The sequence below is a fragment of the Salvelinus fontinalis genome, chromosome 3 (genome assembly GCF_029448725.1).
Source record: "Salvelinus fontinalis isolate EN_2023a chromosome 3, ASM2944872v1, whole genome shotgun sequence".
Classification (NCBI taxonomy): Eukaryota; Metazoa; Chordata; class Actinopteri; order Salmoniformes; family Salmonidae; genus Salvelinus; species Salvelinus fontinalis.
The window spans coordinates 24,250,173-24,276,446 of NC_074667.1; the positions used below are offsets into that span (position 1 = coordinate 24,250,173).

General features: G+C 46.1%; 1 protein-coding gene across 2 annotated transcripts in view; it reads left to right on the top strand.

The window, feature by feature from the left end:
- Positions 1-26,274, top strand: part of LOC129841523 (MICOS complex subunit mic25a-like) — a 58,976-nt gene that overhangs the window by 1,072 nt on the left and 31,630 nt on the right. Inside the window, exons 2-6 of one of the 2 annotated variants that reach the window (XM_055909831.1) lie at positions 309-405; positions 637-688; positions 6,567-6,741; positions 20,043-20,063; positions 22,261-22,344. In XM_055909831.1, coding sequence (XP_055765806.1) covers positions 309-405; positions 637-688; positions 6,567-6,741; positions 20,043-20,063; positions 22,261-22,344 — 429 coding nt within the window. The remainder of the gene's footprint in view (positions 1-308; positions 406-636; positions 689-6,566; positions 6,742-20,042; positions 20,064-22,260; positions 22,345-26,274) is intronic. The other variant, XM_055909838.1, reaches the window with a different exon arrangement.

Genomic DNA, 26,274 nt, shown 5'->3' on the forward strand with positions numbered 1-26,274 from the left:
TTACTGAGTAATTATCTCTGTATTACATAAGGTTTTGGCTACTCATTGCTATACATTAGTTAGGGTAAGGGTTAGTCTACTGTTGTAAGTGCAGTCTAACAAGGCTGTTATAATAGTTATTGGCCTATATACTATTCAGGAGTAATTACATTCCCAATACATACATTGGAAAGTGTTCAACTTTGAAGTCATAATTTGGCTATTAGTGTATATTATTTGACACTTAGATCTTTGTGTATGCGCCCATTGCTTTGAATGTCTGTCTGACCGGTTTTGCACAATGTAACCTATTATTACGCAATTCACAGCTGTCAGGGGAGCTTCTCCAGCGGATGCGAGATTCGCAGGGAACAGACAGCATCAATCCACCGCCACCCCAGCCTGGCAGCCACAAACCTGCACCAGGTATGGAAGAGTGCAACAACCTATGCTCAACTCAACTGTGACTTTGGAGATAATGTAGGCCTTTTGGTCCCAGGGAAATAAATGTAACACTTTTGGAGATTTTATCATGGACTACAGTAATAGTTAATTGTATTGTGATGTTAGCTGACTGTCTTATGTAAGTGATTATCATGGAATTGGGAAATGGATATGATGGACCCGGTATAAAGACAATTATTAAATGTACTGCAGGTCCAAGACCTGGCCCCACTGCTGCTGAGGCACAGGAGGAGCTGCGGAGAAAGTGAGTTCAACTGCCGCTAGTATACACTTTACACCTGAGGACCAACTCCATTCCTTGGTGTACAGAGTTTCCTTCCAGTCTAGTAACACACCCGATTACAACAATGTATCTTACTCAAACCTTTGCATAAATCATTTCTTGACTGACATCAATTTTTTATTTTTTTTATTTTTTATTTCACCTTTATTTAACCAGGTAGGCTAGTTGAGAACAAGTTCTCATTTGCAACTGCGACCTGGCCAAGATAAAGCATAGCAGTGTGAACAGACAACAACACAGAGTTACACATGGAGTAACCAATAAACAAGTCAATAACATGGTAGAAAAAAGAGAATCTATATACAATGTGTGCGAAAGGCATGAGGTAGGCAATAAATCGAATAATTACAATTTAGCAGATTAAACTGGAGTGATAAATCATCAGATGATCATGTGCAAGAAGAGATACTGGTGTGCAAAAGAGCAGAAAAGTAAATAAATAAAAGCAGTATGGGGGTGAGGTAGGTAAATTTGGTGGGCAGTTTACAGATGGACTATGTACAGCTGCAGCGATCGGTTAGCTGCTCGGATAGCAGATTTTTAAAGTTGTTGAGGGAGATAAAAGTCTCCAACTTCAGAGATTTTTGCAATTCGTTCCAGTCGCAGGCAGCAGAGAACTGGAAGGAAAGGCGTCCAAATGAGGTTTTGGCTTTAGGGATGATCAGTGAGATACACCTGCTGGAGCGCGTGCTACGGGTGGGTGTAGCCATCGTGACCAGTGAACTGAGATAAGGCGGCACTTTACCTAGCATAGCCTTGTAGATGACCTGGAGCCAGTGGGTCTGACGACGAACATGTAGCGAGGGCCAGCCGACTAGGGCATACAGGTCGCAGTGGTGGGTCGTATAAGGTGCTTTAGTAACAAAACGGATGGCACTGTGATAAACTGCATCCAGTTTGCTGAGTAGAGTATTGGAAGCTATTTTGTAGATGACATCGCCGAAGTCGAGGATCGGTAGGGTAGTCAGTTTTACTAGGGTAAGTTTGGCGGCGTGAGTGAAGGAGGCTTTGTTCCGGAATAGAAAGCCGACTCTAGATTTGATTTTGGATTGGAGATGTTTGATATGAGTCTGGAGAGTTTGCAGTCTAGCCAGACACCTAGGTACTTATAGATGTCCACATATTCTAGGTCGGAACCGTCCAGGGTGGTGATGCTAGTCGGGCGTGCGGGTGCAGGCAGCGAACGGTTGAAAAGCATGCATTTGGTTTTACTAGCGTTTAAGAGCAGTTGGAGGCCACGGAAGGAGTGTTGTATGGCATTGAAGCTCGTTTGGAGGTTAGATAGCACAGTGTCCAGGGAAGGGCCGGAAGTATACAGAATGGTGTCGTCTGTGTAGAGGTGGATCAGGGAATCGCCCGCAGCAAGAGCAACATCATTGATGTATACAGAGAAAAGAGTCGGCCCGAGAATTGAACCCTGTGGTACCCCCATAGAGACTGCGAGAGGACCGGACAACATGCCCTCCGATTTGACACACTGAACTCTGTCTGCAAAGTAGTTGGTGAACCAGGCAAGGCAGTCATTAGAAAAACCGAGGCTATTGAGTCTGCCGATAAGAATATGGTGATTGACAGAGTCGAAAGCCTTGGCCAGGTCGATGAAGACGGCTGCACAGTAATGTCTTTTATCGATGGCGGTTATGATATCGTTTAGTACCTTGAGCGTGGCTGAGGTGCACCCGTGACCGGCTCGGAAACCGGATTGCACAGCGGAGAAGGTACGGTGGGATTCGAGATGGTCAGTGATCTGTTTGTTGACTTGGCTTTCGAAGACCTTAGCTAGGCAGGGCAGGATGGATATAGGTCTGTAACAGTTTGGGTCCAGGGTGTCTCCCCCTTTGAAGAGGGGGATGACAGCGGCAGCTTTCCAATCCTTGGGGATCTCAGATGATACGAAGGAGAGGTTGAACAGGCTTGTAATAGGGGGTGCGACAATGGCGGTGGACAGTTTCAGAAATAGGGGGTCCAGATTGTCAAGCCCAGCTGATTTGTATGGGTCCAGGTTTTCCAGCTCTTTCAGAACATCTGCTATCTGGATATGGGTAAAGGAGAAGCTGGGGAGGCTTGGGCGAGTAGCAGCGGGGGGGGCGGGGCTGTTGGCCAAGGTTGGAGTCGCCAGGTGGAAGGCATGGCCAGCCATTGAGAAATGTTGGTTGAAGTTTTCGATTATCACGGACTTAACACGGTCACCACTGATATCTAGCCTCAGTGCAGTGGGCAGCTGGGAGGAGGTGCTCTTGTTTTCCATGGACTTTACAGTATCCCAGAACTTTTTGGAGTTAGAGCTACAGGATGCAAATTTCTGCTTGAAAAGGCTGGCCTTTGCTTTCCTGACTGACTGCGTGTATTGGTTCCTGACTTCCCTGAACAGTTGCATATCGCGGGGGCTCTTCGATGCTATTGCAGTTCGCCACAGGATGTTTTTGTGCTGGTCGAGGGCAGGCAGGTCTGGAGTGAACCAAGGGCTATATCTGTTCTTGGTTCTGCATTTTTTGAACGGAGCATGCTTGTCTAATATGGTGAGGAAGTAACTTTTAAAGAATGACCAGGCATCCTCAACTGACGGGATGAGGTCAATATCCTTCCAGGGTACCCGGGCCAGGTCGATTAGAAAGGCCTGCTCGCAGAAGTGTTTTAGGGAGCGTTTGACAGTGATGAGGGGTGGTCGTTTGACCGTGGACCCGTGGCGGATACAGGCAATGAGGCAGTGATCGCTGAGATCTTGATTGAAGACAGCAGAGGTGTATTTGGAGGGCAAGTTGGTCAGGATAATGTCTATTAGGGTGCCCATGTTTACGGATTTAGGGTTGTACCTGGTGGGCTCCTTGATGATTTGTGTGAGATTGAGGGCATCAAGCTTAGATTGTAGGACTGCCGGGGTGTTAAGCATATCCCAGTTTAGGTCACCTAACAGAACAAACTCTGAAGCTAGATGGGGAGCGATCAATTCACAGATGGTGTCCAGGGCACAGCTGGGAGCTGAGGGGGGTCGGTAGCAGGCGGCAACAGTGAGAGACTTATTTCTGGAGAGATTAATTTTTAAAATTAGAAGTTCGAACTGTTTGGGAATAGACTTGGAAAGTATGACAGAACTTTGCAGGCTATCGCTGCAGTAGATTGCAACTCCTCCCCCTTTGGCAGATCTATCTTGACGGAAAGTGTTATAGTTGGGTATGGAAATCTCAGAGTTTTTGGTGGCCTTCCTAAGCCAGGATTCAGACACGGCAAGGACATCAGGGTTGGCAGAGTGTGCTAAAGCGGTGAGTAAGGCAAACTTAGGGAGGAGGCTTCTGATGTTGACATGCATGAGGCCAAGGCTTTTTCGATCACAGAAGTCAACAAATGAGGGTGACTGGGGACATGCAGGGCCTGGGTTTACCTCCACATCACCCGAGGAACAGAGTAGTAGGATGAGGGTGCGGCTAAAGGCTATCAAAACTGGTCGCCTACAGCGTTGGGGACAAGGAATAAAAGGAGCAGATTTATGGGCGTGGTAGAATAGATTCTGGGCATAATGTGCAGACCAGGGTATGGTGGGGCACGGGTACAGCTTAGGCAAGCCCAGGCACTGGGTGATGATAAGAGAGGTTGTATCTCTGGACATGCTGGTCTCAATGGGTGAGGTCACCGCATGTGTGGGGGGTGGGACAAAGGAGGTATCAGAGGTACGGAGAGTGGAACTACGGGGTCCATTGCAAACCAAAACAATGATAACTAGCCTGAACAACAGTATGCAAGGCATATTGATATTTGAGAGAGACATACAATAAGGCATAAAGTGATTGCAGGTCATGATTGGGAGAGCTAGCTAAAACAACAGGTGAGATAACAGCAGCTAGTCAGCTAACACAGCAACAGAAGGTAAAAATGGCGACGACTGGGCAGAGAGGGTCGGATTAACTACACACAGATCCTGAGTTAAGGCACAGAGCCGACAGATAAAACACAAATAAACAGAATGGAGTACCATGAATTAATGGACAGTCAAGCAGGCATCAGCTATGTAGCCAAGTGATCATAGTGTCCAGGGGGCAGCCGTAGATGGAGCAGTGAGGCCTCCACTAAGCTAGCACGCGTTTAAAGTTAGTAGCCCGGCGGATGGTCTGCTCAGACGGAGGGGGTCTGCTCAGACGGAGGCCGGTTGAGGGCACCGGTTGAGGGCACGTCTGCAGACCAGACGTGGTCGTGTCGACAGAGAATCCAAGCCGGATAGCGATGGCGAAAGAGAGGTTGTGAATTGTAGAATTGTGTTTGCTAACTGGTGCTAGCTTCCTGGCTGCGCTAGCTGCAAGATAAGCTAGCAGTTAGCAGACCGGGGCAGGCAAGTTAGCCTTTGGGGGACGTCGCGATGGGGGGGGGAGTCTGTTTTTGCCTCTTCGTGCGGTGACGTCGATAGACCAGTCGTGGAATTAGCAGGGTTCCAGGTAGCTCTAGGTAGCTAACAGGCCTAGTAGGTTAGCAGAATGGGCCTTCAGCGGGCGTCACGCCTGAGGGGCCTGTTGGAGTCCTCGTGCAGATTATGTCGGTATTCCAGTCGTAGAGGATCGGCGGGGTTCCGTGCTCCGTACCGGCAGTAAAGGGGTCCGGAAATTGTAGCCCAGGAGTGGGCTTCAGTGGTAGCACAGGAGCCCTAGCCGGGCTAGCTTCAGGCTAATTGGTGCTTGCTCCGGGATGTAAACGCTAGCCAGGAGTGGTCACCCGGGATTGTGGTTAGCTAGTTGCGAAGATCCAGATGAAAATGTTCAGAGTTTGCGGTAGGAATCCGGGGATATGGAGAGAAATAGGTCCGTTATGCTCTGGTTTTAGTCACGTTGTTCGAACTAGCGAGAGCTTTCCGAGCTAAAGGTTAGCTGATGACCGCTAGCAATGGTTTGCTAACTGATAGCTGGTAGGCAGTTAGCTGGCTATCTTCAGTAGATGGATTCCAGATCAGAAGTAAATAGAAATACTTTAGAAAAAAGCAGATCCACGCCACATTGGGTGAGGCGGGTTGCAGGAGAGTATTTAGAAGTTGAGGTTTAAGAAAGTATTTTTAAAAGATATGCGAAGAAAAAGATGTAAAAAGATATATACAAGGGACACGGGACACGACAGGACAAAGACGTCTACACTGCTACGCCATCTTGGAAAACTTGTGTAAAAATACGACTGTTACATGTGTAGTCTTTATCTAAAGTTAGGATTTGACACCTTAGTGCAGTGTCACTCAATCCATTCCCGGAGGACCATTCTTGTGGCACCCCCGGGGGATTACTAATCGAAGTTACTCTGTGTTAGATTGATCGTACCACCTTTTCAAGCGATATAATGTTTGGGACTAGACACTAGCCAGACTTAATTCTGAGAAGGAATTTGTAGACTAAGGGAGCTATCGAACACCTCATGTTGCTCTTATTTACCGCCAGCAGGGTGGCAGTAGGCCATGTCAACAGCATGGCTCACTATGTGGTTGGAATGCTAACGGCTCATGTCTGTGTCATGCTATATGCTAGGCTAATTAGCGTCTCAGTATGGTTTGACTTCTCATGAGCCACCTTTGTGACGCCATGGGCCTGTTGCCAAGGCCTAGATGAAACTGCAGTCCATGTGTTTTCCTATAGCAAGGGTGGCCAACCAGGGGTGGCTGATTTAGGTATGCAGGTTTTTGCTCCAGGCCTACTCTATCCTGCCTGACTCAGCTAATCAAGATCCCGATGAGCAGCTGATTAGTTGCCCAGGTGTATTAGAGCTGGGCTGGAGCAAAAGGCCTGCATACACAGTATCTCCCCACGCAGAGGGTTGGCCACCCCTACATTACAGGTTGAGTGTGTCTCATGTTCATCATATGTCCTGTGTGTAGGTTTGAGAGGGAGCAGGCCCAAGTGCAGGAGCAACTGTTTCGACTGGCCCAGAGGGAAAGAGAGGCAGCAGCAGCCACAGCAGGGAGGAAAGGAGAGGCCCACGACGGCCTGAACCCTGCTGTGCTCCGGGAGAAGGGCAAGACCCACGAGGAGCTGATGAAGGCCAAACAACTGGTGAGTCAGTGGGCTCCTCTCTGCTGCCCTCCAGGGCCCAATCCCATAATGGACTTCTATGCACTTGATTGGTATAAGCAAAATGGTAATAGCTCCACCTTGCCCTTTGATAGGCTAGGTGGACATTTCCTAATATTATACAAATCAATTCCTCTTAGATCTCCACAAGTGCATAAAGTGTATGGTAGAGGTCTTCACGGATCCACCTGTACCCGAATACCCGAGACACGATCCGGGACCCGAGCAAGTACGGATACAGAATTCCAAATAATGTCACGGGTCTCGTGTATGTGTAATTTTATCTGATTTGTCCGGAATGGCCCATACGCGACTGCTGCAGGAGAGAGGGAGAAATTGTATAATTTATGCTGCTGCTCTTGCTTTTCACGAGAGTGGCGCGTATATCTTGTTGTTGGCCAATCATGACTCATCAAAGCGGCAATTGGCTACAGTCATATAGCATTGCTCCTTGTGTGGCAGAAGTTAGGAGCTATCTAATCAATGGAAGATGGAATTAAAAGGACAGAATTAAAAGTTAAAGGCGAAGGATAGGCTACAACAACCAAGAGCCAGCAATTAGCCAGACAGCTACTTAATATTCTGAGTGGAGTTGTTGTTATTTGTAACTGTAGGTTTAGAAAGCACTGCAGCCTCAGTTAGCCTAGCTAGCTAATGTTAGCTAACTTAACTAGCTACTCCCGGTTTGATGCAGTCAAGACAGGTCCTACGTAATCATATTTGATGATAGATAACCTAGCTATGGCAGCTATTAGTCTTCGAGAATGCGAGCCGGCTTGGTTGGTTGCCGTCTCTCGTTCCCTCCAGCCTGCTAGAGCGGCACCTCTCTCCCTCCTCTTGTTCTTTATCAGCTCCTGTTAATAAAGTAGCTTATAAAATGACTTTTCTGTTGCTTCCCTCAATCTTATCGAATCAGACCGGGTCTAGATCCGACCAGGTCTATATGGAACGGGTCTAGATGTCCTTGGGTCCGTTGAGAATGGGTCTCTATATTTAGAAAGTGTATTTATGTATATCGGGTCTGGGTGGGAAAGCCCCAGGTCCATTTCGGAACAGGTCCAATGTTTTTGGACCCGTGAAGACCTCTACAGTAGAGCACGTGTCAAACTCATTCCATGGAGGGCCTGAGTTTCTGCGGGTTTTCGCTCCTCCCTTGTACTTGATTGATGAAGTAAGTTCACTAATTAGTAAGGAACTCCCCTCACCTGGTTGTCTAGGTCTTAATTGAAAGAAAAGAAAAACAACATCCATGAAATGAGTTTGACACCCCTGGTGTAGGACTTCGGGGCCTATTTGGTATTGAACTTAAGCTCTTCCCTAACTCAGTTCCACATAGTTAGCACTCAGTTATCATAGAAATGAATGACATCAGTATGTCATATGTGTGAGTACCATAGTAATATCGGAGTTAGTGCCCTTTGCTGTACTAGAAATGCTATAATGGTGTCTAATACCTGAGTATGTCACCTTTCATGTCAAGGGAAATGGCACAAATACATCGTATTGAGTATTAGCAAAGCGAGGTCGAAAAGAGACAGTTTTAGGCTGGTATTTGATTAGCAATAGCCCTCTGAGAAAAAAAAATTGTTAGTGTACAGTGCCCTCTGCTGGTTAGCAAATGAAACGGCATGGCCTATGTGAACTACTGTACCTTGACCACAATAGACTCCAATGAAATGTTATTCGTCAAAGGCTTTGTAAACAACAGGTCTAGACTTACATTGAAGTTATTACTTACGGCCCTTCCCAACAATGTAGAGAGAAAGGCATTTTATTTTTTCTCAATTTAATTACACGTAATAATAAATACACAAGGAGTAACGATAACTTTGCTATATACACAGAGTTCCAGTACCGAGTCGATGTGCCGGGGGTACGAGGTAATTGAGGTAGATGGGTACATATAACTAGGAATAAAGTGACTAGGCAATAGGATAGATAATAAACAGTAGCAAAAAAGTTTGTGCAAAAAGTCTGGGTAGCTATTTTGTTAACTAACTATTTAGAAGTCTTATTGGTTTGGGGGTAGAAGCTGTTCTGTTAGTTCCAGACTTCGTTACCATTTTCTGGTGGTAGCAGAAAGAACAGTCTATGGCGGTTGGCTGGAGTCTTTTGACCATTTTTATGGCCTTCCTCTAGTCTTGTATAGCAGGGAGCTCAGCCCCAGTGATGTACCGGCCCATACACACTAACCTCTGTAGTGCCTTGTGGTCGGATGCCAAGCAGTTGCCATACCAAGCGGTGATGCAGCCAGTCAAGATGCTGTCAATGGTGCAACTGTATAACTTGTTGAGGATCTGATGGCCCGTGCCAAATCCTTTCAGCCTCCTGAGGGAAAAGGGGCATTGGCATTCCCTCTTCAGGACTGTGTTGGTGTGTGTGGACCATCATAGATAGATAGTGATGTGAAAACCGAGGAACATGAACATAGTAGGTATTACAGACAGGTTCAGGGAGAGGTTGAAAAGACACTTGCCAGCTGGTCCGTCTGGCCCTGCGGCCTTGTGAATGTTAACCTGTTTAAAGGTCTTACTCACATCTGCTATGGAGAGCGTGATCCCACAGTTGTCCGGAACAGCTGATGCTCTCATGCATGGTTCAGTGTTGCTTGTCTCAAAGTGAGCGTTGAAGTCATTTAGCTCGTCTGGTAAACTAGTCCTACTTAGTTGACATTAATTTTCCACCCCAACTAAGCGTATTTCTGAATAAACACTGTGTTGTATGAAGGTGAAGGAAATTGATATTTGTGCGTGCCTGCGTACAAGCACGTGCACAAACGCATGTGGGTTTGATTGCTTAGTCAAGTCTTAAGAAGCAGCTAAATGCAGCGTACACTACAGTTCTCGAGTGCACCGACTCACTCTGGTCGTCTGTTTTACTCCCCACTCTCCCAGTTGATTTGTTTCCTTGCTTTTTTTTTTTTTTTACGGAGTTGGCTTTAATGAATATTGAAATGTATTTATCTGGTTGGGTTTTCATTGCTTTGGCCACCGAGCTTAATGACGTTCTATTGGAATGAGTCACCTGAGTCTTTGTTTTTGTAATTTTTTTCTTTGTTTTAATGATAAATTGGTACCGTTTCTCCATGTGCGTTTTGGAGAGGATTAACACCAACCTTTGCATTGTTTTTCAACCACCGACGTGATGGAATAGAAAATCACTTTTAGCAAGTTTCTTTTGACCATTGGGCTTTTTGACAGGTGTGAACCCGCTGTCAGACCGATCACAACTGCGATATTTCGGTGTGTGTGTGTGAGTCGGTCTGTGCATGCCTAGTTTGACACACCAGGTGTTGTTTTAGCCACTGCTGTGTGCAGAGTTTGATCAGAAGTGAGAGGAGATCATGCCCTGGAGATAGTAGTGTTGACAGAACTGCTATTCCTCCTTCTGTTTTGCTGTCCCTCTCTTTCTCTCGTTGTCTCTGTATTCTCACATGCCTGGATCCTCTCAGATACAGACCCAACACACACACGCACGCACACACACACACACACACACACACACACACACACACACACACACATAGGACTAAATGGGTAATGGGGAGTGATTTTGACAGCGTGCCTCTTGCGCCGTGGAGTATTTCTCAACAGTGTTACGTCTGATCCTTCTCTGACCTTTTCCTCACCTATCGTAACTGCACTGTGTTTACAACTTGTTGGTTTGGATTGTGTGTGGAGGTGGAGGGTGTGTGTGTGTGCTAGGGTGAAAGAGAGAGTGTGTGGGTGGGTGAGAGGGAGTGTGTGTTTGTGTGTGTGAGGGCGAGAGTGTGTGTGAGATCTATATTCCATATCTGTTTTTACTATATGCCTCTGCTCATTGCTCTCTTGCCGCAAGTTGCTCTCCGTCCAGGGGCGCAGCTTTGACCCTTTGCACACCTCAACTGTATGTGGGATGTGTGCTTTCTGCGGGGAGGTTGAGAACAGAGCAGAATACATATTTCCGTTGTTCGCTCTAACATATGGACAATAAAGTTGTGTTTTGTATCTCAAAGTTTCGGTCTCATCTGATCGCCTTAGTGTATGATTCTCCACTAGCAACATCCTCCTATATTCAAATGCAGGTCTCCTCTCATTGTAACTGTACTAACTTCTGGAGTGCACTTCTTCTGAGAGGGAGAGAAAGGAAGAGACCGAGGGGAAGAGGAGGCATAGCAGGGTCTCCTCTCATTTGAACTATACTAACCTCAGGAGTGCACTTTTAGAATAGATGACAAAGCACATTAGCATAAACCTTGTTTCCTCCACCGCTTTTTTTCTTTCATTAGCACCTGCTTTCGTTCCTATCACCCCTCTCTGCAAAATATACTCTTCTTCTTTTGCAGACACTACACACACACACACACACACACACACATACCAGAATGGGGGAATACATTCCGAGCTCACACATACAGGAATAACCATCTGCTTCAAAGACATGTTGATTGAATTTGGAGTCATGAAGTGTTTGAAAAGCTAGTTGGCGCTGACAGGTTTTCTCTAACTGTGTTATAGGTGTCTGTGTGTTTGTCTCTGTCTGTTTATCTGTCTGTGTGTGTGTTTGGAGGTGCAAGTCACATCATTCCTGTACACAACCATCCAGAATCCATATGAAAGTGTTCACTACCGTTCAAAAGTTTTGGGTCACTTGTCCTTGTTTTTGAAAGAAAAGCAACTTTATTGCCCATTTTAAAATAACATCAAATTGATCAGAAATACAGTGTAGACATTGTTAATGTTGTAAATGACTATTGTAGCTGGAAACGGCAGATTTTTTTATGGAATATCTACATAGGCGTACAGAGGCCCATTATCAGCAACCATCATTCCTGTGTTCCAATAGCACGTTGTGTTAGCTAATCCAAGTTGATCATTTTAAAAGGCTAATTGATCATTAGAATACTCTTTTGCAATTATATTAGCACAGCTGAAAACTGTTGTTCTGATTTTAAAGAAGCAATAAAACTGGCCTTTAGACTAGTTAAGTATCTGGAGCGTCAACATTTGTGGGTTCGATTACAGGCTCAAAGGGGCCAGAAACAAATAACTTTCTTCTGTAACTCATCAGTCTATTCTTGTTCTGAGAAACGAAGGCTATTCCATGCGAGAAATTGCCAAGAAACTGAAGATCTCGTACAACGCTGAGTACTACTCCCTTCACAGGACAGCGCAAACTGTCTCTAACCTGAATAGAAAGAGGAGTGGGAGGCCCCGGTGCACAACGGAGCAAGAGGACAAGTACATTAGAGTATCTAGTTTGAGAAACAGACGCCTCACAAGTCCTCAACTGGCAGCTTCATTAAATAGTACCTGCAAAACACCAGTCTCAATGTCAACAGTGAAGAGGTGACTCCAGGATGCTGGCCTTCTAGGCAGAGTTGCAATGAAAAAGCCATATCTCAGACTGGCCAATTAAAAGAAAAGATTAAAATGGACAAAAGAACACAGACACTGGTCAGAGATATGACTTTTTATATGCAACTCTTCCTAGAAGGCCAGCATCTGTGTGAGAGCAAAGTCTTGCATCTCGCTAATCTCAATATCTGCCGTGCTGCTCGTGGCAACGTCTACCTTTTTTTTAAGCAGTCTTCCTATGTTTAGGCTCATAAAAAGCAGAAACGTTCCTATCTTCACCACTAGATGGCAGTAGTAGAGCTTATTTCCCATATCTAGGATATGAACCAGAATTGATCCGTGCCCAGCACAGCAACGTGTGTTGTATGCTAACCAGACTTCATTTTTTTTATCCCCCCCCCACCTCTCTTCTGTGAGTGTGTGCACGCGCGCACGAAAAGGACTGGGAAAAATGAGCCACTGCAGTGCTTCCGACACTGTCCAAAAGAACGATGATGAAAGGCCCAACATTCATTAAAGTCAAGGCTGGGAAAAACACACACGGACACACATCCTAGCTGGCATCTATCAGCAGCTCACGCTCTGCATGTTAACACAGACACCCTGCTGCTGCAGTCTGGGGAACGGACCCGTTATGACTACGTTCTCACTCCAGTCTACACCTTCCCATCCCCATTACAGCCACTGTTTTCTACGTTGTACAATAATAGTGAAACATAAAAACGATGAAATAACACGTATGGAATTATGTAGTAACCAAAAAAAGTGTAAAACATATCAAAATATATTTGAGATTTGAGATTCTTCAAAGTAGCCACCCTTTGCCTTGATGACAGCTTTGCAAAATATATTTTCATTTTTTAAACTTTTTTTTTAACTACATGATTCCATATGTGTTATTTCATAGTTTTGATGTCTTCACGATTATTCTACCATGTAGAAAATAAACTCAGCAAAAAAAGAAACGTCCCTTTTTCAGGACCCTGTCTTTCAAAAATAATTCATCAAAATTTAAATTTCACAGATCTTCCTTGTAAAGGGTTTAAACACTGTTTCCCATGCTTGTTCAATGAACCATAAACAATTAATGAACATGCACCTGTGGAACAGTTGTTAACTTACTAACAACTTACAGACGGTAAGCAATTAAGGTCACAGTTATGAAAACTTAGGACACTAAAGAGTCCTTTCTACTGACTCTGAAAAACACCAAAAGAAAGATGCCTAGGGTCCCTGCTCATCTGCGTGACCGTGCCTTAGGCATGCTGCAAGGAGGCATGAGGACTGCAGATGTGGCCAGGGCAATAAATTGCAATGTCCGAACTGTGAGACGCCTAAGACAGCGATACAGGGAGACGGGACGGACAGCTGATCGTCCTCGCAGTGGCAGACCACGTGTAACAACACCTGCACAGGATCGGTACATCCGAACATCACTCCTGCGGGACAGGTACAGGATGGCAACAACAACTGCACGAGTTACACCAGGAACCCACAATCCTTCCATCAGTGCTTAGACTGTCCGCAATAGGCTGAGAGAGGCTGGACTGAGGGCTTGTAGGCCTGTTGTAAGGCAGGTCCTCACCAGACATCACCGGTAACAATGTCGCCTATGGGCACAAACCCACCGTCGCTGGACCAGATAGGACTGGCAAAAAGTGCTCTTCGCTGACGAGTCGCGGTTTTGTCTCAACAGGGGTGATGGTCGGATTCGCGTTTATCGTCGAAGGAATGAGCGTTGAGCGGCCTGTACTCTGGAGCGGATCGATTTGGAGGTGGAGGGTCCGTCATGGTCTGGGGCGGTGTGTCACAGCATCACCGGACTGAGCTTGTCGTCATTGCAGACAATCTCAACGCTGTGCGTTACAGGGAAGACATCCTCCTTCCTCATGTAGTACCCTTCCTGCAGTCTCATCCTGACATGACCCTCCAGCATGACAATGCCACCAGCAATACTGATCGTTTTGTGTGTGATTTCCTGCAAGACAGGAATGTCAGTGTTCTGCCATGGCCAGCGAAGAGCCCGGATCTCAATCCCATTGAGCACGTCTGGTACCTGTTGGATCAGAGGGTGAGGGCTAGGGCCATTCCCTCCAGAAATGTCCGGGAACTTGCAGGTGCCTTGGTGGAAGAGTGGAGTAACATCTCACAGCAAGGACTGGCAAATCTGGTGCAGTCCATGAGGAGGAGATGCACCACAGTACTTAATGCAACTGATGGCCACACCAGATACTGACTTTTGATTTTGACCCCCCCCCCCCCCCCCTTTGTTCAGGGACACATTATTCCAGTTCTGTTAATCACATGTCTGTGGAACTTGTTCAGTTTATGTCTCAGTTGTTGAATCTTGTTATGTTCATACAAATATTTACACAGGTTAAGTTTGCCGAAAGTAAACGCAGTTGGCAGTGAGTTTCTTTTTTTTGCTGAGTTTAGTAAAAAATAAAAATGTTAAATGAGTAGGTGTCCAATCTTTTGACTGGTACTGTATATGTATTTTTGAAATGTATTTTAGTATTTTTTTTCAATTCAGGGGGTTCCTCAGCACCCCTACTTCCCGCGTCTGTGGTCGTCGGCCGTTAGCTGTGTTTTTGGACTACCGCTAGCAAGCAACGCCTCCGCGCTTGAGCGGGATAGAAAGGCAGCTCGTCAGTGGGAATGGGAGAGACTGAGAGAGAAACATTAATAAAAGAGAGCGTGAAAGAGAGAGGGGAGGAGAGAGAGCTTGGTTGTGTTGACCTATTAGCTGTGAAATCCTTTACAGGTCTGGGGCTCGGGTTTGATTTGGAATTGGGTGATTAACCTATTGGGTGCAGTCCCATGATTTGAGTTCCTGACCCACACACTCAGACACACCGCCAAACCCCCCTGTAAGCTCTCCTCTCCAAGGGGAACACTGCGAGGAGAAGAGAAGTGAAAAGCAACGTTAGGCTCCAGATCCACCCGGCCCTTATCAGTCTATGTAATCACCAGACTTGACATCTTTTGTGCATGTTAAAGCCGTTAAGCTCCATTCTCTCAGCTCTCCCCCTACTCCACACCCCCCACCTTCTCTACCGATGCCAGCCTCTGGCAATTGCTGACGAGTCGACCACACGGGCTGAGGAGATTTTTTTTTTTTTATCCCCGCCGTGGCTCGCAAGAGGGACGTCTGGCTGCAATCCTGGCGGCGCAAAGGGCAAGTGAGTAGGTGTGGATCGGAATAATGTGAGCTCAGATCAAAATGATTGCCAGATGTAAAGAGGCAGTGGGAAGAGGAGCGTTTTGAAGGGTCTCGTTTGATTGACAACCACTGTGTGTTCCAGTGGATTTAGGTTCTGAGATAATGGTCATAGTGTTCAAATGGGGACAGAGAGAGAGAGTGTGATGACGACAATGTTTTTGAATGATCAAAATGGGGTTCAGTGTATTTCCTCCTGTTCATGACAGTGCCTGCTTTTGTTCCAGCCCTGTTGTAATGCACTTGATTCTACTCATCAGGAACTTGATTGCTGATTCAGAGCAGGAATGGAGCAAAATCCTGCACACCAGGAGAAGGGTTGGCCAACCCTTAATACAGTACTATTAGGTCCTAATTGGGTCATAACTGGATTCTAATATACGCAACATAAAGTATGTGGACACCTGCTCGACTCATTCCAAAATCATGGGCATTAATATGGAGTTGGTCCACCCCCCCTTTGCTGCTATAACAGCCTCCACTCTTCTGGGAAGGCTTTCCACTAGATGTTGCAACATTGCTGCGGGGATTTGCTTCCATTCAGACATGAGCATTAGTGAGGTCAGCACTGATGTTGGGCGATTATGTCTGGCTCGCAGTCGGAGTTCCAATTCATCCCAAAGGTGTATGATGGGGTTAAGGTCAGGGCTCTGTGCAGGCCAGTCAAGTTCTTCCACACAGATCTCGACAAACCTTTTCTGTATGTACCTCGCTTTGTGCACAGGGGCATTGTCATGCTGAAACAGGAAAGGGCCTTTCCCAAACCTTTGACACAAAGTTGGAAGCACAGAATCGTCTAGAATGTCATTGTATGCTGTAGTGTTAAGATCTCTCTTCACTGGAACTAAGGGGCCTTGCTCGACCCAATGAAAACAGCCCCAGACCATTATTCCTTCTCCATCAAACTTTACAGTTGGCAATATGCATTCGGGCAGGTAGCGTTCTCCTGGCGTGATTCATCACTCCAGAGAAAGCATTTCCACTGCTCCAGACTCCAATGGCGGCGAGCTTTACACCACTCCAGCCGACGATTGGCACTGCACATGGTGATCTTAGGCTTGTGTGCGGCTGCTCGGCCATGGAAACCCATTTCACGAAGTTCACGACAAACAGTTATTGTGCTGATGTTGCTTCCAGGGGCAGTTTGGAACTCTGTAGTGAGGTTGCCACTGAGGACAGTAGATTTCTACGTGCCACGGGCTTCAGCACTCGGCGGTCCCGTTCTGTGAGTTTGTGTGGGCTACCACTTCGCGGCTGAGCCGTTGTTGCTCCTAGACATTTCCACTTCACAATAACAGCACTTACAGTTGACCGGGGCAAGTCTAGCAGGGCAGAAATTTGATGAACTGACTTGTTGGAAATGTGGCATCCTATGACGGTGCCACATTGTAAGTCACTGAGCTCTTCAGTAAGGTCATTCTACTGCCAATGTTTGTCTATGGAGATTGCATGGCGGTGTGCTGGAGTTTGTGCACTTGTCTCTCTCCATCCCTCTCCCTCCCTCCCACTCTCTCTCCTTATTATTCCACCAGTCTGTACTTAGAATAAGCAGGCTGATAAAGTGCTAATTCATTTAGCATCCCTGAGCTATGTGAAGAGTACACACATTTAATGAGCATACAGATAGACTAACTAATTTACGCCTGTAATTCCACTCTGTGTGTGTGTGCGTGGAAGCAGAGATCAGGACAGTGCCTAGTCCATTCAGAGAAGGTGTATATGAGTGTTTTAGACTGAAAAGGAGAAGACTGAGAAAAGGGTTTACTGCATGTGTTTCTGTAAGTAAGATTTATTTTTGGCTTACTGTATCTGTGTGTACCTGGAGCTCGTACCTGTTATTTTCAGATGGGGGTAACCACTCAGAAACAATTTAAACCCAGAAACCTCTCTTCTACACATTTTACTTTCAGCCCTTAGACATTCTCATAACCTGAATTTGACCTATTCTTCAACCTTTACATTCTATTAACTTCTGAAAATGACAGGGCAAAACATGCACACAAACTGGCACAACCAGTTTACCCGGTATTACTGGAATTGTTTTGTATCTCTTTCCTTCCCCTTGCTCTCTTTTCACCTTGTATCTCTACCTCTGTCACTTTCTATGTTCATCTCTTCCCCTCTCTCACTTTCTCTCTGTATCTGTATATATCTCCTCTCTCACTTTCTCTGTATATATCTCCTCTCTCTCACTTTCTCTCTCTGTATATATCTCCTCTCTCTCACTTTCTCTCTCTGTATATATCTCACTTTCTCTCTCTCTCTCCAGTTTGGACACCAACACAGACTACCAAACGACGCCAAAACCCTCCTCCCCAAACACACAGATTTTATTCAAATGTTCTATTTGCATAATTCCTCATTTGCATAATTGATTTCCTAGGAAGCGCTTCTCTCCATGCGAGTCGGTGTGTTTGTGAGACCCAAAGGTCTCGTCCGCTCAGTCACACACACACACACACACATACACACACACACACACACACACACACACACACACACACACTCCCATTCTTTCAGTTCAGTTACATTTGGGATATTGAATTCGAGCTAACTAGCATATCTGTTTGCTATGGTACTGCCTCTTAGGTCACCAGATGCACCAGGTTGGCAACGGCTTGTGCCACGCTTCGATTACAGTTGAAACTCTCTGGGTTTGGCAGGGGGTGGGGGTTGTGTTATCTACCAGAGGTGGCAGCAGGCTGTGAACAGCCACTCTAGCCCAATGGAAAAACACCCAACCTAGCCTATCTGATGGACACAGGGGTGTGGCTGTGTTGTGCCCAGACGGTTAGCCTGAGTCGAACTATAATGAGGTCTGTGTGTGTTTGGTCAAAAATGATTTGAGGAAACAATGCACACACACACACACACACACACACACACACACACACACACACACACATTTGTGTATGTAACTCAACAATGATTATGCTTGGGAGCATTTGTCTTCGAGCATATGTTGAGAGGAAGTGGTAGAACTTGCACGGGTGAGATGTACGGTTTGAGTTGACCGCTTGTCCCGAGGGTAACCAATGGACAAAATAATTGATTTGCTGAATGGCGATCAGACAATTTACAGACCATTTGTGGAGCTTGATGGAGTGTCAATGCAAACCCTTAAGTTGGTCTATTGGTGCGTGTGTCTCAGCCAACCCCTTATTCTCCCAAGCCACTAGCACTCTGGCCGCACCCCAAATGGCGCACACTTCCCCGTATAACGCACTACTTTTGACCAGAGCTCGGTGCACTATATGGGGAATATGGCGCCAGTTGGGACTAAGACTCTATGAGTGTTCTAAAGAGAGGGGAGGTTCAAACCGAAACAGATGGTGTGGGCTGTAACCGCTTCACACCGCATGCCTCTGTGAGCTCACCTCATTTAGCTCAATGGGACTTTTTATGGGCCGTGGCCATATTATATTAGTCTACCCTGCCATTCTACTTCATTTACTTCTATGACCCTGGGTCCAGTATAAGGCCTTCCTGCTATTCTACTTCATTTACTTCTATGACCCCGGGTCCGGTGGTGGAGTGCTATTCAGTGTTTTTCCAATTGCTTCTTCTATGGGACTTCCCAGGACTGTGCTTTTTATTGTTCCAGTCCGGCACTAGTCTGACCCGACTCAACGAACGAAGAGCTCGGACATTAGTTGACAAGTCGGATCAGCGTTTGTTAGCGCCGGGCTGAGAGAGAATGTTCCGCGCCACTATTGGGTGCAGTCACGGAGCAGGAGCAGTCTTGAGTAGTCTTAAATGTGGGCGACAGTGTTCGACTTGTATTTCAAGTGGTCAGAAAATGCCGTAGAGAAGCATGTGTATGGTGTAACCAGCATGTTATGTTTTAGAGCAAGGGTCTCCATGCCAACAGTGTTTCTGGAGAGCTACTAGAAGTGAAGGCGTTTGTTCCAGCCCAGCCGCAAAACACCTGATTTACAACTCATCAAGGTACAGACTGAAGGTCAGATACAAAATAGCCCTAGCTTGATGTTCCGATGCATGTTCTTAAAGAGCTGGTGGGGACTGTTGTACCCCAACAGATATTGTAACAAAGCCAGACTACTGTATCTCCTGCCCTACAACCCCTTCTACTACATCACGAATGTAAACACTTTAACGTCCGACCCTCCCCTGACCTTTCCAGTTCCTCGTCTGTGCGAACCTCACCTCTTTAATCTCAGCTCATCAATCCGTGTGTCTCGCCCAGCGCTCATTCTGTACACTTGAGACGTAATAATTAGCCTCACGTGGGCTCCGTCCGGTGAAGAATGGTCTTTGTGAGATTACACGATGTTCTTTCTATTTATTAACGCCCCCCCCCCCCCATTCTTATCCCTCTGTCCTCCTCTCATCTCTGTACTGTCTCCTTAATCCTGAGCTATGGCGCGGCGCTCGTGTTTTAACCCTGTTTGGTTTCATGGCAGGCGAACGCCAGCTAGCCGAGTGCAGCTCCCAGCGTTGTCTGCTATAGCAGCCTGACTCGATTAATCACTGCACTAACCTTGTGTGTGTTCTGCTTTTCTCCCCCCCCTTTCCTTTCTGTTTGTCTTTCCTTCTCCGATCTCGCTACCTGCTTTCTTTCACTGTGTCCTACCGTCTCACCCTACTCCTCTCTGCCTGCTTTCTCTCTCTCTCTCTCTTTCGCAACTCCCCTTCGCTCACCCCCCCCTCGCTCTCTTTCGCTCATCCCCCTGCCCTCCCTCTCTCTCTCCCGCTCTCTCTCCCAGACAGCAGAAGTGGATGCTTGGGTAAGCAGGAGCGGCTGCTCGCTGTTAATCTTACTTTCCTCTTTCCCTCCATTCAAATGTCATGTTTTCATTGTGCATTAAAGCAAGGCTCTGAGCATGCCGCCCCCCCCCCCCACCCCATCCCACCCGCCGCCGCCGCCTCGTCACCAACAACACTTTGGGAGGTATTCAGCTAGAAAATTGCACATCATCTGCTGCTGCTGGGCTGAGGTGATTCTCCCCACCACCACCACCACCACCACCACCACCGCCAGCCTCACTCACAACAGACAGCAGCTGGAGTAGAAGAGAGAGAAAGAGAGGGGAGGGGCGGAGGTTGTGTGTTGGTGGGGAGAGGGGTGATTACATTGGATGTAATGTAGGCGTGCATGTAGGGGGTGGGATGTGTGCGTGCGTGTTTGTGGGCGCTGTTCTGCACTTGTAAAGATAAGATGCCATAAAACCAGAATACTTCATCGATCTCCAAAAGGTAAATGTCATCGCACCATATTGCACATACAGCAACCAACATCAGTCAACATTTATGTCATTACATGAAAATGTGCAGGCTGCACACACGCTAAAGCACGACAAACACACACCCGTTGGACAGTTGAATGAGCATCTTCCTCTTGTGTTTCTTGCCCACCACCGGGAGTGCCTCAATCTGAACGCTATGGTCTTGTCTACTCTGGAAATCCAGCCCAGTCCAATCCACCCTCCACTTCTATTGTCATTTGAATGAGAATAATTCCCTTCTCAGCGTGATTTTGCTATGATGGTGTTTTGTCGTCTTACTCCTGTTCTGGAATATGGATCCCGGACTAAGTCCTGTTCGTATTGTATGTATGCCCAGCCTTTGTGTATTTAGGCAAGCCATGATTTAGAGACTGACAGCTTGTAAAGGACACTTTCTATGTTCGTAATGGGATACTCAATGAGCGTATACTGCCTTTCATCACCTTATAATGCATTATAAGACTTGCTATAAGGATTCATAACACTCATGGCTACTTATAAGAGACTAGACAGGTGCGTTAAACCGATGGCTCGTAGAAAGTTATAATGGCGTCTTCATATAGCCGCCATTCTGCCTATGCTGTGCTTATAATGCCTTATAATGCTTCGTAAAGGCCTTGACTCATGTTCATTGACCATTTTCTTCTCTCTCTCCGCAGCTCTGCTACATCTTTCCATCGCCTCACGGGCTTGCCTGTTTGTCCGACCTAAACGGTACCACTTCACTTAAAGCTCTCTTGACGCCAAGTCTAGTTCAGCAATGCAATTCAACGGCTGAACTCACCAAACGGCAACTGTGATAGCAGTGTCAACTGACATAGCTACTATTTGGAATAACAATAAGAAGGCAAGCGGTTGGATAGTGGACTTATTAGCCTACATCCGACGCTGTGCATCAGGAAAGGATATTGTGGAAATGTAACGCTGGCAGCTTTGACTTCCTGTCACTGACCTTATGTCAGCTACAGATTGTATGGAGTGGGGGGGGGGGTTTAAGTGAAGTGCTACGAGCTTTGACATTTCTTCTTGTTATTTTGCATGCTGCCAAGCCTTTTCCAGGCTGTGGTCTCCGCCTCAGTTTCAGCTGCAGCTTTGCCAGAGTGGGCTCTAAAGCTTGAGGGCCTACATCTCATAACCCGCTGCCGCTATCCGCCGCCGCCGCCGCCTTGATGTTGCGATGTATCAGGAAGCAGGGTCTACGCAGACAGGCGCTCACGCCGCAGTCACACACACACAGCCACTCCAGTGTGGTCTCGTAAGTTACAGAGGAGATCAGACCTACTCTCAAAAGTGCAGTAGTATAGGCTAACACTTTATTTGGATAGTTCCCCGTAGATGGTTTCTATTGTGTTTAAACACACTGTCAACAAACTATTAAACTAACTATTCACTAACCTTATCCTGGACCTAAACCCATTCATAGCCCTACCCCCAACCACCCGTAGAAAAGTAATACAACCTCACACATCTTCCCGTTGCGATACATGAAATGAGTGCCATTGATAGCAGTGATGCTTGAGATGATGTCTTAAGCACTTTTCAGTGACCGCTCCAAGTTCTGTTCGAAATCCCAAAAACCCAAGGTCTTTGCAAATTCTGTTGAATCTGCCCAGAGACTCATCAGCTGTTTTAGAGGAGCCACCTTCTACTGAAGTCCGTCCACCGTGTTTAATCCTCCCGTCTCTCTGTCCTTCTTCAGGCCAAGCAGCTGGAAAAGAAAGAGGCCGAGCTGCAACACCTGGCGGCCTTCTACAAGGAACAGCTACATATCTTAGAGAAGAAGGTAAGTATACTGCAAAGTATATCGGAGCGGAGGGAGTTTTTTTTTTTTTTTTTTTTTTTTTTTTTACACAAATGTGTGTTAATGAAAATAAATGCAATTAAACTCTCTTTAGAATCGCAACACATTTACAGTAGAAACGACACAACAAAAGAGAACAATACATAAAATAGCACAAAGGATGTTTAACATGACAAAATTGCTGATTTTTAAAGGTCCATCGAACGTATTGCAAACATATTGATTTTTGACCACTTAATGAACCAGGCCAATCGTATAGGACAGGGATGAGCAACTCCTGTCCTTTGGGGCCTGAGTTTCTGCTGGTTTTGTTTCATGCCTGGCATTTCTTTGGCACACTGATGTCCAATAATTGCTCACTGAGTGCACAGCAGTTAGTTGTAAATGAATTGAATGTTTTTCTATGTGTTCAGAAATACGGCTTGTATTGGTAGAGTAGCACTTGAAAACGTTCTCAACAAGCGTGGTCTCTGAAAGAGGACTTAGTGGCTAATCAAAATGACCTGACTTTGGTTTCTCTGCAGGACCTTGTAAAACAGTTGTCAAAAAAAACACAATATAAAAGTGTTTTTGAGCTTTTAAGAATTAAGGACCTCCGTTCCAGCTCCTCTGTTTTTTTCTTCTCCACGGCTCTAATGTACCTGTGATATTTTCCCCCAACGTAAAAGCTACTTTTGAAGTGTCTTGTTAAATGTTGCCTGCACTTACATGGCTTAGAGTGATACGAGGTGGTACTTTAATATCAAAACCGCACTGGTGAAACTGTACAAAATCCCTGCACGGAACATACACGCACTATGTTAATATTGAATAGCCGTTCACTCTTCAGAACCAATAACTGACCCAACCTGATAAAACATTTGCCCGAGGCTGAACTACTTGCTAAACAAACACACACAGACCCTTAAAAAAAAATCTATATATGAAAGAACACATGGTTTTTGGACACTGCTATGGTTTATGTATTGCTTTCAATATCATTAGTTTTGTTTCCAATAACACGAATTTTGTTCTCGACTTCAGAAGTTTTGCTTGATATTATTGGCACAAAAGGAGCTCACTCACTTGAGGATTGCACCATATAATAACACTATTAGTCCATGAAATGTGTTTAAAGCAGCAATCCTTAATTGAAACATTAACAAAGTGACTCCCTGCCACGGTTTCAGTAAAAAGCTGAGGGATGGGGCTGACCATCCATGATATCAAAATGATAGTTTGAACCATGTTTTTAGGCTACACAGTGTTTGTTTACGTTTACCTTGTTTACAAACATTGGATATCACTTTCACATAGAATATTTTTTTAATTTTTTTTATATATATTTTTTATATATATATATATATATATATATACAGTACCAGTCAAAAGTTAACACTTTATTTTTACTATTTTCTACATTGTAGAATAATAGTGAAGACATCAAAACTATGAAATAACACACATGGAATCATGTAGTAACCAAAAAAGTATTAAACAAATCAAAATATATTTTAGATTTGAGATTCTTAAAAGTAGCCACCCTTTGCCTTGATGACAGCTTTGCTCAGTCTTGGCACTGTAGAAAATAGTAAAAAAATAAAGAAAAACCCTCGAATGAGTAGCTGTGTCCAAAGTTTTAACTGGTACTGTATATTCTTTTCTTTAAAACAACAACAGTACAAAAAGGCCGCTCCCATCTTGATTGCATGTGAGTTTTCACATAGGAAACTGCAAATGTAGAGTTGTTTTACAACAGATTTTTAGGATGCACACGCATGTGTATATCATGTGCTTTTGCCTGTACTGTTTTGTTATATGAATTTGAAGTTGTTTGGATCTCCATCTTTCCCTGGTCTCATGAACACCGTCTCCTTGGTCTCATGAACACTGTCTCCTTGGTCTCATGAACACTGTCTCCTTGGTCTCATGAACACTGTCTCCTTGGTCTCATGAACACTGTCTCCTTGGTCTCATGAACACCGTCTCCTTGGTCTCATGAACACCGTCTCCTTGGTCTCATGAACACCGTCTCCTTGGTCTCATGAACACCGTCTCCTTGGTCTCATGAACACTGTCTCCTTGGTCTCATGAACACTGTCTCCTTGGTCTCATGAACACTGTCTCCTTGGTCTCATGAACACCGTCTCCTTGGTCTCATGAACACCGTCTCCTTGGTCTCATGAACACCGTCTCCTTGGTCTCATGAACACCGTCTCCTTGGTCTCATGAACACCGTCTCCTTGGTCTCATGAACACCGTCTCCTTGGTCTCATGAACACCGTCTCCTTGGTCTCATGAACACCGTCTCCTTGGTCTCATGAACACCGTCTCCTTGGTCTCATGAACACCGTCTCCTTGGTCTCATGAACACCGTCTCCTTGGTCTCATGAACACCGTCTCCTTGGTCTCATGAACACCGTCTCCTTGGTCTCATGAACACCGTCTCCTTGGTCTCATGAACACCGTCTCCTTGGTCTCATGAACACCGTCTCCTTGGTCTCATGAACACCGTCTCCTTGGTCTCATGAACACCGTCTCCTTGGTCTCATGAACACCGTCTCCTTGGTCTCATGAACACCGTCTCCTTGGTCTCATGAACACCATTATGACATCACCTGCATGGATCTAGTGCATAACAAGGAAATCAGCATGGTTTCTACGTAAACCGTCAATAGCATTCTTCAACATTCTAGAGACCGAGCCAAGATTCTCCTCATAAACAATCCCACCTGCTGTAAAGATGCATTGTTTTGAGACACCTTGGATATCTTTCTATCGCCAAATGTCACGTCACTATGACTTTGGCTACTCCGACTCTGTCTGATAAGGAAAAGTCCGACTCGGGTGGCTACGGCTATGTGTCTGACTTTGACTGAGGTCAGATGGCCAGTCACAAGAGTCCAGAGAGGTGGGCCAATGTGACTTTGAAAAGGAGTCAAATTCGACTGCTATCAGTCTGACTACGAGTGTGACTGTGTGTGACTGTCACTTTGAGCCCAAAGACCAGTCCGAAGACTCCAGAGAGGTGAGCCTCATCATAGAACCCACACCCTCCCAGCCATCCTCTGTGGATCCCTCTGGCCAAGAGGCCATCTCTTTATTATCCCTGACAACACTTGGATTAAAATGGAAGATGAAATGAATGTCTAAGGGCACACACACACACACCTTCATATCCTTGTAACCGCTTGGCGTACAAACACATTCTTACGCGCGCACGTACACACACTGCAATATTAACCATCTTCCTAGCCGTTGTCATAACGCCCCCTACCGTCTTCTTTGCCTTGGCTGAAGGACCATAAGATGCGGGTCTTATCGTGGCCATCACTCGCCTCCTTTAGCGTCTGAGTAGAATGTAAATGACCTGTGCACCACACTGCACTAGCTGCCATACTTTTATTTGTATTTGTTTATTGTTGTTGTAATTTTACACCATTGTTCTCCCTAATTGCTAGTTACGATCTCGTCCCATCGCTGCAACTCCCCAACGGGCTCGGGAGAGGCGAAAGTCGAGACATGCGTCCTCTGAAACGCGACCCGCCGAGCAGCGCGGTTCTCAACACGCTGCTCACTTAACCCAGAAGCCAGCTGCACCAATGTGTCAGAGGAAACGCCGTTCGACTGACGACCGGAAGTCATCTTGCTGGCGCCCGGCCCGCCACAAGGAGTCACTGTAATGAGACCAAGGAAAGCCCCCGGGCCTTCCCTAACCCGGACGGAGCTGGGCCAATTGTGCGCCGCCCTACGGGGCTCCCGGTCACGGCCGGCTGTGACACAGCCTGGGATCGAACCCCAGGCTGTAGTGGTGCCTCAGCACTGTGACCGCAGTGCCTTCGACCGCTGCGCCACTCGGGAGGCTCATGACGCCATGCACTGACATGCCTGTGGACGAGGAGGAGAAAGGGAGAGCGAGAAGTATAGAGCGAT